The sequence below is a fragment of the Hemicordylus capensis genome, chromosome 4 (genome assembly GCF_027244095.1).
Source record: "Hemicordylus capensis ecotype Gifberg chromosome 4, rHemCap1.1.pri, whole genome shotgun sequence".
In the NCBI taxonomy this organism is placed as follows: domain Eukaryota; kingdom Metazoa; phylum Chordata; class Lepidosauria; order Squamata; family Cordylidae; genus Hemicordylus; species Hemicordylus capensis.
Genome location: NC_069660.1, coordinates 100,520,033 through 100,533,637, shown reverse-complemented (window position 1 = coordinate 100,533,637; position 13,605 = coordinate 100,520,033). Strand labels below are relative to the sequence as shown.

The window sequence follows — 13,605 nt, the reverse complement described above, 5'->3', positions numbered from 1 at the left end:
TGTAGCAGATGTGATTAAAAACATTAAGAGTAGCGGTCTGAGACTGAAGCACTACCTATTGAAGACAATCACAGTTCAAGCTTCTTTTCAATGCAAAGCTGCTTTAAAACTGCCAGAGAATATCTTTGATTTTTCACCCCCATGCTGCACAAAGATATTATTGCCCCAATACATTTACAGTATTTTTGCAGTATAACCTTCAGGGCTCACATGACATTCCCCTACTTGCAAGAGATGACCCATTCATTTCAATACATAGCCACATGCAAATCCACATTCCTTTAATGCATGAAGATTTGCTCCCTCTGTGGAAATTAATGGGGCAGCCCGTGCACACAAGAGCTCTGTTTTGTGCATAGGAGTGCAACTGGAACTCTGGATCAGGAAGTATATGCTTTGAGGAAATTCTGAAACTTAGAGTCATCACATGTGCCTGGACAAATGTTGAAGTGGACAGAACCTGGTCAGAACTCAGTGCAGAAAAGAAAAAAGACTGATTTCATGATTTGACAAGACATAAGATGTTATAAGACCGTTCACAAAACCAGCCCTATGAGGGTAGGACAAGGCTACCCCAGGTGGGGGCAGTCATGTGAAGTGCTGGGATTGCTTCTGATCCCACCACTCCTCCGTTGAGTAGCCCTGATTCTAAACCCAGGCTTATAGTGAGGTAAGAGGACAAATGCACACTTCCTATCTCACTCGCTGGTCATGTGGGTGATTGAGATGCCAGCAGTGCTCTCAAGCTGCTGGCAGCCATCTTAACTATAGAGCCTGGAGCGGGGTGGGGGAGTAGCAACCCAGCAACAGAGAGGTTTCCCAATGTACTACGCTGCTCTCACAGTGCACTGTGGGATACCTGGCGGCACGACTTCCTCCCCCCACTCCCGATTGCTGCCAGACTTGCCACAGCACCAGTAATCTGAGCATGCATGGCAGAAGTGGCTCGGATCATCTGGGGGAAGGCAGGTAGGCTCCCCAGCCCTCCTCACTTTGGTCGTGTGAATGACCCTTATTATTTGTTCACATATGCAGCATTTGTTGGGACTGGTTTATAAAGTATGCACCAGAATTGTAGACAGTAAAATGAGTTGCTAGACCATTCCCAGGCCTCCCTGCTCTCTTGTATGCCTGACTCACCATCATGACTCCCTAGCATCTGAGCTGACCCCTCTTTTTTCATCATCAACATCCAGCTGCTTTTATCTTAGACTCAGTGGGCTGGTTATCCTGATCAAGCAAGGGTGTAAATATAATAGGGCATGGGGAGACAGTTGTCTGGGGGCCCACTGCCTTGGGTGACCCCCAGAGGCAAGTCACATCACTGACTCCCCCAGCCGTGCACCCACACAGGCTTCCTTCAGTTGTATTCATCCTCTGAAATTGATATGAGTGTTAATTCCTGGAGCTACCAGAACAGCATGTCTTTCTCTAGTACCATGAAATGACTTGCATCACCCACAATTTACAAAACCTTAAAAATAAATAAATTAGGATGATGTTCTATTGTGGCACATAGATAGATAGATAGATAGATAGATAGATAGATACTGTAGATAGATAGATAGATAGATAGATACTGTAGATAGATAGATACTGTAGATAGATAGATACTGTAGATAGATAGGTGTGTGTGTGTATAAGATTTCTTTACTTCATGAGCTGAGCTTCAGTGAGGGGTGGGGGGCCCAATTGAAAATCTTGTGTCTGGGCCTACTCCAACCTTGCTAGAGTGGGGGGCCCCTGTGATCCAGTGATCATAGTTATGCTGCTAAGTGTTGGGTGGTGGACGGAGGAGGAGGCACATGTACTCCCAGCCCCTGGTTTGTCTGTACAGTGAAAACAACCAGAAAGTGATCATATGAAACTGTTCAATCCTTGGTGTGGCAATCGACATTCACTGGCCATCCTACTTCAAATCTAAGACTGCCAATGTCGGTTGCCCGGGCCAAGCTTCCATGATTGAAACCTCGCACACGCTCACTTCTGCAAATCAAGAAGTTTGAATTCTTACCTCTGCCATTAACTTGGTAGGTGGCTTTAGGCAAGTCATCCCCTCTCAGCCTCATGTGAAGCACCTGAACACTTGAAAGTGCTATATAAATGCTAAATATTATTATAAAATATGCTTATTGGGTTGCCTTTGCTAATATATTTACATGTCTTTGCTTTATGATATATTTATTAAGTATGTCTTTGCTATATTTCTAACTAAGGGAAGGCCTGCATTTGCTGCTGCTATGGGAATGGAATACCCTTACTTGTGTTTTCATCTGAAACCAGCACTTGCAGTGGATTCTGTACTTGTCTCAAGTCGTTACAGATTCCTCCCTGTCTATACAGCAAGCAGGGCCTGATCAGGACTATGTAGCAAATATAATCTGTATGCCGATACAGTAATGTAGCAATGTAGATATGAGCAATGTAGGTACAAGGAATTCAAATTACACATAATTCTTCCTCCTACATCAAACATACCCAAACAGATATACCCTAACTGTTGCCTGTTTCATGATTTAGGTACTTGCCTACTCATGTTACTTTAATCTATATTTGAATTAAAAAAAAACATTTAGAATCTGTAACCTCAGAACACTATCAGTGCATATTATTTTCTCACATACAACAGCCCCTGGAAGTGATGCTGTGTGTGTTGTGGTGGGTGGGTAAGATAGCACTGATAGCAGACAGCATTTGTCTTAATTAGTGCTAATGTGTGAGAAGTACCTAGAGAAGCTGCAGATTGACATGCAGAGCTTACTGAAAGCAGCTCTAAAGAAGAAAATTAGCCAGTGTGCCTGAAGACTTGATGTCTCCCAACTCTTACATCTGAATAAATTCTTGGGTTAGTTGTTAAAAAGAATGGGAAAGAATGGAATATGGGGGGGGCAGTTTCCTCCAAAAGCGGATAAGTGAAGTAAATACTAAGGTTATGGAATATGATGAGAACATTCACTGACAAATTTAGTAAAATAAAATTTAAAATTTGCCCTGTGGGCCATCTTTCTGAGTTTTGGTGCTGTATGTTAATAATTAAGAACATTTAGAACATTCAAAGCATTCCTCAATCATTCTCAGAATCATTGTAACAAGAACAGCCTTTTCAGGCAGTCAGTATTCTTATCATAGTAAGCCTGTGCAGTAATATAGGTCCGATAGGCATATTGGGCCAGTGGTCCCCATATTGGTACTATTGGAAGTAAATCCACAAGTGATAAGAGATAGCCCTCAAGAGTTAGCACTCCGACTGAACTCCCTCCTATGAGCATGGAATTAAGCATATTTCCAATACACCTATTGGACCTCACCCTCTTAACTTTAAAGTTTAGAAACTCACTGCTGGAGGCATGGGGCATTGTGAGTATCGTAGTTCCTCTAAGAGATGCACAATTCCCACAGTGTTGCTGGGCATTCCTAAAAAGGCAAGTACTAAATAAGGTGCTTGCCTTTAAAAATGGCTCCCCCCCGCTCCTCCCCACTTTGTAGACAGTTCTTCAGTGATGCAGAAAAAGCAGAGGTTTTGGAAGGCTTCAGGACCTTTAGGCCTGGGGAGTAGTGGTCAGTGGCTGCAGTGGGGCCTGTGCTGGAGGCCTCCAGTGGAAGCTCAGTGGTGGGGCCTGGAAGAGTGGCCATCAGGCTGGCGGCAGCAAAGGGGCCAAGGCCAAAGGGACAGCACGGCCAGGAAGAGTGGCCGATGGCCAGCAGCAGCAAAGGGGATTAGTTACCTGAAGCAGAAGTGGTGAGTCTCTAAACTTTAAAGTTAAGAGTGGGAAGTACTATCAGGACCCGAGGTTGGGACTGGGAGATTAGTGTTTAAAATATATAGATATTAAACATTAACACAGAGAGTAAGTAAACACAGTTGAAACAGTTTTAAAGTTCCGAACCAAAGCAAATAATTTTATTCTTGTACAATAGCTCCAGCGGTTTCTTATTCACTACAACGTAGGGTCAAATGTGCAATGGTTTCTGAAACAAAGTATCTACCTTAGAACTGGCAAGTCTGTGCATCACCTTTTATATTTTGAACTTGTATTCACACTCAGGAACTGATATAAGATTGTGTCAGTACATCAACAAAGGCTTTGCTTTTAAGTTACTGAGGTGACTGTTTAGAAATAACAAGCTTCTTTAGACTTTCAGCACCTTTACTAGGATTAAATCTCCCTGGAGGCTTAACACACAGGGCTTCTGCCTCGAATCTCCTTCAAAGGAGAGTGTGTGCGTTCACACACCAGCCAAACTTACCTCGAAGTCCCTTCGAGATTTTTGGACCCACTCCACACACAAACCGGGCTTTGTGATGTGAATTCTAGCTTATCTCGATGTATGTCCCAGTTTTTAAAATGCTGGTTTTAAGCTACTCTTTCTGAAAACCGGAGCAAATGGGAGATAGGGATGGGTCCGGACCGGTCTGGACCTGGGTGGTCTGGATTGGGGGTGGGGGGTTGCGACTCGGCAAAGCTCCCAGTAATGCTTTGGGCATGCGCACGCAGCGGGGAAGAGGCAGCAGGGAGCTATCCTGCCGCCCCAATTACACTACTAATTACGGCGCCACAGCGGAAAGCGGCGGGAGGGGTAAGTAAACCCTCCCGCCGCTCTTAAAGCGACCCCCACCCCAGTGCCAGACCACAGTGTGGCAGTTCTGTGCACACCCCTAATGGGAGAGGCACTGACGTAGAATCATTAGCATGATAAGAGGCATGCTCTCTTCAGAAATGCAGATTTATCTCTGCAGGAGCTCTCTCTCTCCCCCACCCCCATTGGCTAGAAGCAGAGCATGCCATGTGGACTTGTTTCAAGAGAAAACCAAGAGCAGAGGGGAGGATCTGCATCCCTAAATGCTGCGAGTGTACTTCGAAGTGGCTTTGCTCAGCATTTACCCTGAAGCCAAGTACAAATAACTCCTAGACTGTATATCTTGTGTAATAAACCATACACTCCTAGCACTTACATTTGGTTCTTAAGCTTGCTCTACAGAGGTCATGCCTGGTGTGTAAAACCTACCCACCAACTTCCCAATTGCACCCTAAGTCATGTTCTAGAGATAATAACAAGAGATCCTATATCTAGCCCTGGCCATCCCTATCTGTGGCTCATCCAAGCCCTATCTGAATCTATCAGTTAACTCCAACTGAGTTTTATAGCCACCTGTTCATGCCATTCCAAAGCCCCTCCCTAAGGAATTCTCTCCAGAGTAGGTTCCTAAGTTTAAATTCCTCTTGACTGACAGTGAATCAATTAACCAATCACCACAAGTACCAATAGCATTATTGGTAAAATATTGGATCAATTTCAACCTGATTCCAACTCTGATTCCAATGGTGTTAGGGCATTTGGCTTTCTTTTTTCTTTTTCTTTTTTTGGCAGATTATTATTAGATCTGAATTTATGAATGAATTAGGTGCACAGGCCTAATACATAGGCTCCAACTGCCCCTATTTGGTAAAAACAGTTCCTATTTCCTGGAATCTGTCACTAGTAAATCAATGTCCCTACTTTGTCCCTATTTTTGCCTCTTCAGTTTGTCCTGTTCAGTATTTTTTTTTTCCTCTCATTTGAGCTGCTAGAGTTGTCATTCTTCAGGGTTCAGCACCCTCCTTGGAGTCAATAGCAAGTAAATCTCCAGCGGGTGGGTGGATGCATCATGTCTCTAATGCATATATATGTAAATGGGTTGCATGTACACAATGCTACTATGCAGATTAAGCTCTTTGCCGCCAGTAGGCAGCCAAAACTTTGTCAACTATTGCCAGGCCATGGTTCCCCTCACCCCTTCCCTTTGCAAGTAAGAAGGCGGGGGGGAGTTAAATTATTTTTTTTAACCTTTAAAAGTTAAAAAGCTTCTTTAAAAGAGCTCCTCCTGCATGGCACCCACCCACCCGCCTTCTAAATTATGAGGGTGCAGCGCCAGCAGGTGCGGCAGTGGCGGGTTCGCAATGGGTGCACATTGGTGGGTGGTGGGAAGAGCAGACAGGCACTGGCAGCAATATAACCTCCTAACTCAAGCCCACCTACCTCCCAAATGAAAGCCATCATCTGATTTTGGGCCTTTTTGCGCACAAGCGTGTGTGCACAGAAAGGCCCAAAATTGGATGATGGCTTTCATTTGGGAGGTAGGTGGGCTTGAGTTAGGAGGTATATCACTGTCCTCTCCGCCATGGAAAGGGCAGCGATATACCTCCTAACTCAAGCCCGCCTACCTTCCAAATGAAAGCCATCGCCGAAATCTGGCCTTTCTGTGCATGCGTGCGTAGAAAGGCCTGAAATTGGGCGACGGCTTTCATTTGAGAGGTGAGCGGGCTTACGGTAAGAGGTTGTATTGCTGCCAGCGCCTACCTCCTCTACCCACTGGCTGCCAATGTGCGCCCATTGCACAGCCGCAGCCACACCATCACCTCTGTGCCTGCACCTGCCAGCGCTCCATGGTGCAGCCTTCACCCTTATAATTTGGGAGGTTGCTGTGCAGGAGAAGCTCTCGCTGCCACTCTGCTGCACGGCGGCACTTTTAAAGGTTAAAAAAAAAAATCATTTCAACCCCACTCCAAAATTTGCTGGGAGGATTCTGTCGCTATAGGCAGCCGTCTCTCCTGCCTCTCCTTTAATCTGCCATTGTATGCAACTCACAGCATATGGCAGGTGGAATCCAGTCTTCAGCCAATTGTAATGGTAGGTGAGGGACTTGGCCATAATCCTTGGCATGAGAACTGGTTGTTCCAGATGAAAATATCCCTCTTTTCATCTGTAAAATGTTGGGGGTATGGCACGGTTCATCTGTTTTGATAATCTGAGATAATGTACTCTACATGTACTTTATTACCATGCTTATAGTCAGAGTTGTACACCATGCCCCTGAGGTTGGTTGGCCATACCCCCTGCATATTGTAAGTATACCTCCCAAGTTGCTTGACCACACCCCCTACACATTCCGAGGCATGCTCCTATTTTCACTGGTGGAATGTAGAAAAGGGGATGAGGCTGAGAAATAGTTGCCTGATTATGGCCGCCACCTGTACTCAGAAAAAATAAGAACTAGCAACTTCCTGTGTCATGGCTCAGACTTAGCAACTGCTATTTTTTATTTTGCATCAAATTTTGGAATTACATAAATGCATGTATTTATTTTACAAAATTCCTTTTTTTTAATCCACTTTCCTGAAATTCTCTCACCACTAAAGCCTTTGGCATGGTTTCCTTCATTGTCAGGCTTCAGTGCTTGCTACACCAAGTGCAGTTCCTGTCATAACCTGTTCATAGTTCTTCCTCACACCCTGATCCTTGACTTTCTCAAGAGATTACACTACAAGACCCCAGGCTATGTAATGCTGTATCCTTCTTCTGTCACTGCTTCTGTTACTGTTTCTTTTGGCTCCTACTTCAGTAAACACTATCAGATGTGCTGTATTGGCCATCCATATTCGGTGTGCAACACTGACGCTTTGCCATACAAGGGCATATAATATAGTGGTGATATCACTGTATCATGCTAGTGTGTCTTGAAAACTGCTGAAAGTGTCAAAGAAGGAAACAAAGGTGGTTGAAAAACCAACTGTTCTTTCTAGTAAGGAAGTAAAAATGAGAACAAATTTGACAGTGTCTAAAAACTGTTCCACATAAATATGCCAAGGGCTTCTCCCCAGAGTGCAGTGCAATATTTACTCAGGTTTATGGAATTTTAGACACACCTCTCTGGGTCCATATATTAGTGAACATAGAAAACTGCCTTATACTGAGTCAGACCATTGTTCCGTCTAGGTCAGGTTTGCCTATAGTGACTCACAGCAGCTGTTCAGGGCTTCAAACTCTCCTAGCCCTCCTTGGAGACCAGGCTCGGAGTGGCCCACAGGGCAACAGGGCATATTCCCAGTGCGCCCCACTGCACCCGGCAGCAGTGAATGCTCCCACCTTTAATTACATATTCTGCTCAAAACCTGGCACCCTCCCCACATACATTCCACTGCCCTCTCAGTGCCCCCAGTCCAGCCCTGTTGGAGACTCCAGGAATTGAAGCTGGGACCTCTTGCATGTAAAGTGAATGCTCTACCCATTGAACATTCTCTGCCTTCTCCCAAGGTGGTGTTGATGGGTTTATTGCTTTTGTTAGCACTGCATATACAGACATTTTGGTCACAAAGTGTGCTTTCACTGCATGTTTGTACTGCTCCATTACAGCCATGCATCAGTTATTCCTCCTACATGGCCCTAGAAAACAGCAGTCTTTTACATATAAACATACTTCTGTCCTGTTTTCTGATATTATGTTGTACATGTGGTCAGAAGTCTGTACACGTGTACATGTTTTATATGAATGATTGCACATGTGTTCACTTTAAAAGTAAACCTAGGTACAGGTTCCTCAAATGCAAGGTACAGATAGGAAGTATAGTACTATACTTGTGTCGAGCATAATGTGTGAAAAACTGTATGTGTGCACAGATCTGTATGTGCATACACTGTATGCAGTTTGTATGTGCATTGAACATAATGTATGAATAGAGCTATTATTATTCTTCCTTTCTTTTCCATTGTCCTGTCTTGGGAAGAGTAACCTTGCCTTCACAATAGTCTGCCACCCTCCACTTGTACTGGTGATGGTCCTGTCACCAGAAACAGGAATCTCCATTCAACCACTGGTGATCATTTTGTTCTGCAAAAGAGAAAGAAGCAATAATGAAATTCCACTTATGTTTTTATTGGTCTAACTTCTAAGACTGCAGGAGACAAAAATAGGGGTTCTAAGTCAAACCATTAATGTTGCAAACTCTGTAGCATTCTTGGAGTTATAGAAAGAGCTGAAATGTAAATTCACTAAGGGATTTTTGTGGTGGTGAATCCCCTGACTCTGATTGGATGTCCACTGTGCTACACTGTGGGATGTTCACAAACATGTTTCTTCCTGCTAAGGAATGGAACTTTCAGAAAAAGCATGTCTGAAAACATCCAGTGGCAGAGGCGCCAGTCTTCACTTTATTGCCTCCCCTCCTCATAAAAGCATTATCTGCTCTTCATTTTGGAAGCTATGGTTACCAACCATCACTGATAGAGGCAGGCAAAGTGAGGAACTATCTTGGGCCAGATCAAGCCTCTCTCCCTATGTTCCTTAAGCCTTTTAACCCACAGATGACCGCAATGGGGTTATCTTGTAGATCTTTTAGTTTCAGTTAAACCAAACAAACATACCAGTACCTTTGTTCTTGCTTCTTTTCTTCTCCCTGCCACTAGAATTCCTCAAAAGCCCTATTCAAACATTACATTGTATGAATGTACAAGTGTCTACTGTACACATTTTCACATTTTTGTATGTATGGCTGTATGTGCATTCATTTAAAAAGTGAATGTAGATACAGATCTGCTCAAATGCAGGGTGCAAATAGGAAGGAATACATGTTTTGGACATAATATGTGAATAACTATGTGCATACATATGTTGTACATAGATTGTATGTGCACTAAACATCGTGTGTGAATAGGGCTAAAGTAAGAGCCCATTCAACTTTTCAGTGCTATGTGAATTAATGCCTTTCTATAAATAACAGTTATTTCCCCTCTTCTTTTACAAAATAGCTTTACTGTCAGCAATGGTCATGTGGAGAAAAAAAGTCTGCTAGAACTGAACATTGAGCACATTGACCGCATTCCTCCCACGTTACTTAACAACAAAGGTCTCCATGTTGTGGAGGGTAGTAAAGGATTCTTAACTCCAGATTTTCTTCAGCTTACGGATGTAGATAGTCCAGTAAAAAACCTCACCTATGTAATTACCCAGCATCCACAATATGGACATTTGTACATGAAAGAGACTGTCATGCACTGGGGCCAGTTTACGCAGCTGGATGTGGACAGTATGAAGGTGTACTACAAACACAATGGTGGAGCTGGACAAATTGATACATTCTCATTTATAGCTACAGACAAAGTCAATCATGGATTTTTGGTTAATGGGCAATTGAGAAAGGACCCTGTGGAATTTACAATACAGGTATCATTTTTCTTTATATGGCAAATATTTCTTATAAGTTGTTCTTAATTATACATCTTGTAAATATTATGGCAGCAGTTATTTCTGTTACTGAGTTTTTACCACTTCAGGGAAAAGTTAAGAACTGGCTGCCAGACATGGTGAGTACCATATGTCACCTCATAGGGGGACAGTCTTACAAAATAATCTTGTGATTAATTTCCCTGGAGCCCCATCCTCTTCTGAACTGGATTACTCAAACTAAGAACAAACTTTCTGAAGTGTTCCATGGACACTAACGAGGATCTAGACCCATGGAATGCTCATTCTATCCGTACTGATTTTTAAAAAGCTGTCATGGATGGGAAAATTCAAAATAAACCTCTAACCTGGTTGTATGAATTGGTCAAAAGGCCCACTTGATTTCCATGGAATTCTCTGTGTTTAAACTGTGTTTAAGTGCTGCAGGTTGCCTGTGAAACACAGCACTGTGCCTTTAAACCTACTCTTTAATGCTGGATACAGATTTAACTGCTTATTCAGGACTGAGAGGTTTAACATGTCTGGTAAATCAGCCTTCATGGCCACCAGAGAGAGGCAACTCTGGCAAAAGTTCAGAAATCAGTGTTTCGGAAAGATTGGTCTGACCAGCTCTCATGTGAGAGCGTGTCCCTGACCGAATGCAGTCAAATTCTAAATGACATTTAACTGCTCCCTTGCTGCACCTAACTATGGTCAAAACCTCCTGAACCTCATAAGGTGCTTGGGCTCAACCACTTAGATCTTCACTGATTGTGGCTTGGTGTGCCAGCTTTAGGTTTAGGGGCGTCTGAATAGCCTGTTTCGTATTGGTTGATTGAACATTCTTGCAAGAAGTTTGCATTTTGAAATATGCTTCTTCATGCTAAATCACAAAATAGGGATTTTTGTTTGTTGCCATGTATTCAAGAAATAACCTTGTGATTAATTTACCAGGAGCCCTATCCACTTTTGCATTTAGTTACTCTAACTGCAGTCTTTTTCACATGCATAAGTAATCTTTTTGTTTGCACAAACAAACTGCAGCAAACAACTCTACAATAAACTTGCCCTGTATATCCTTTAAAAATATTTTATATCCTCTATATCCTCCATATCTTTGAAGCAGCAGAGCCCAATCCTCTGCTTGTTTACTCAGAAGTAAGTCCCACTGAGTTCTATGGAACTTATTTCCAAGTAAGTATGCAACTTTACAGATTATCTTTACCTAGTCACTTTGCAAACATGCCTTCATCCCCTTAATATGTGATAGTACACTTTAAAGAGTTTGGGAACTTGAGGGGTTAACGGGAAGTAGCTCCTAAATTGCATGTACTTAAAACTCATGGCCTAGTTTACTAATCAGTTGTCATAAGATGTCAGATAGGGAACCATCACTTAAGGATTGTAGAATGCAGTCAGTCAAGCAACTAATTGGTTGGACAGTGGCATGAAGGTGTGTATCCCAGAGGAGCGTGAATTATCAGAACAGGTGAAGAAAGTTTGGATAGATGAGCATCTCAGTGGCATAAAACTCAACACTTGGCTGAATTACAATGATGTTGATGGGGAGGGCAGCTTTGTTCTTTCTTTAGGGACTGCACATCACAGTGGACTGTAATACCGTCATTCCCCTTCTTTGGTCTAATTTCAGAATGAAACTGCCAGTCAGCTGAATGCTTGAAAGAGCATGACCCAAGCTGTAGGGGGTTGGCATACTTTAATATTATTTTGTTTATAATCCAGAAACGCTTGTACTTCCTGCTGTCTCTTCCTTTGCAACTTGTCTTTGTTCAACTATTCATGTCCCTAGTCAGCAATCTTTATCTGGCAATCCATCATGTAAAGCAGCTTCTGGCTGTATCAATTTCTCTCCCCTTCTTCCCTAAAATAGTGACCCACATAGAAAACAGGGAAACATGGGAATTTCAACTGTTCCTCTCTGACTTAAAATTGTGCAAGTGCAGTTGTGTGATGCTACCTCCATTATCTCTAATGGAGGTAGTGTTGTATAGGGATGTGCGAAGTGATTGGAATTTGAATTGATTTGTCAAATCTGGCTGGTTTGAACTATTCAAATTTGAATCGAATGACCCCTAAAAAGGGCAATTAGATTCAAATTTGAATCTAATTGTCCAGATTCAAATTCAAATTGATACAACAACAGTTTGGGAACATTTTGGCACCTTTAAAAAACTATTCAGGTGCCCTGATTGGTTAAAAACAAAAAGGCACCAAAATCGTTTGAATCAATTCATATTTGAATTGAATCAATTTGGATTTGAATTGAAATGGCCAGTTTTGATTCGAATTTGAATCTGAAAATTCAGTTCATGCACTTCCCTAGTGTTACGCAACTGTGCTTGTGCCATTTTAAAGTGGAGTGGAACCACCCTGTAGCCTGTTCCGCAGCAGTACAAGCACTCTTTGAGACATGCTCTTCAGCCTGCGTTTCACTGCACTGTATGTGGACCATTGTCACTGGTGTGCCTCCAGAATTTTCACCAGTAACTTCCATAGATTTTACTATGGAAGATGGCAAGATGGCTCTTGCTATGGAAAATCCTTCCGAAACATAGATTTGCATTGTCACCTGGACACCATGTTAAGGAGATATGTCTTCTTTTCAGAATGAATGCATAAAGTGTGTGTGTGTGTGTGTGTGTGTGTGTGTGTGTGTGTGTGTGTGTGTGAGATCTTTATTCTCTCTCTCTCTCCCCTGCCACACTCTCTCTTGCACATGCACACCAGCATTCAAATGCTATTTGAAGCCACTTACCAGTGTCCTGGATGCATGGGTAAGAGTTAACATGAAAGAAAAACAAAGGAGAGGGGGCTAACACAAGTCAGATTCTGCTTTTTCTGTTGAAAATCATAGCTCCTAGTAGAAAGGAAGGAATGCTGAAGTTTAATGGAGACACAGGTGGCTGTGGACTAAGCCACCATTTAGTTCTGTACAGAAGAAGATATGGGACCAGGTGCTGAGTTATCCTCCTGTTTAAGAATGGACAGGATTTGAGCAAAGCTTCTTTCCTCTCCTTTCTAACACCATTCATAGGTATCTACTTGTGGAGAATATAATTTCATATATGTGAATCCTAAAACTGTATGGAACTATAAAGCAGAGTCCCAGGATATGGTTTGAAGGCATATGATTTATTTTTATTTATTTATTTATTTATTTATCAATCAATCAATCATATTTTTACACCGCCCAAAACTTACATCTCTGGGTGGTTTACAACAAGATTAAAAATTAAAACTTTAATTAAAACCAAACAAAACAAAAATTTAAAAGCAAGAAATGTAAAACACAATTTAAAATTTTTTAAAACAATATTCTAAAAACAACATTCAAAACAATCAAAACAATATCAGTTAAAAGCTATATATATAGCCACATTATTGAAGGTAAACTGCTCTAGATCCGGTCAATGCCTGGATGAGAGATCACCTGGGAACTCCATGAGCACCACCTTGCTCCATGATGGAAGCAAGACAGATATATATGTAACAAATGAAATAGAACACACACCCATTATTCTGTGTTTTAAAAAATGCAACTTGCCAGACAATAGCAAAATGAGATATGTAGTAAGCAGGGGTGTGCAGTTGCAGGGGAGTAACAT

General features: G+C 42.3%; 1 protein-coding gene across 5 annotated transcripts in view; it reads left to right on the top strand.

Moving 5' to 3' along the window:
- Positions 1-13,605, top strand: part of LOC128324687 (FRAS1-related extracellular matrix protein 1-like) — a 195,824-nt gene that overhangs the window by 128,326 nt on the left and 53,893 nt on the right. For all 5 annotated transcript variants that reach the window (XM_053249535.1, XM_053249534.1, XM_053249537.1 and 2 more), the window contains one exon: positions 9,565-9,979. In XM_053249535.1, the coding sequence (XP_053105510.1) occupies positions 9,565-9,979 (415 nt within the window). The remainder of the gene's footprint in view (positions 1-9,564; positions 9,980-13,605) is intronic.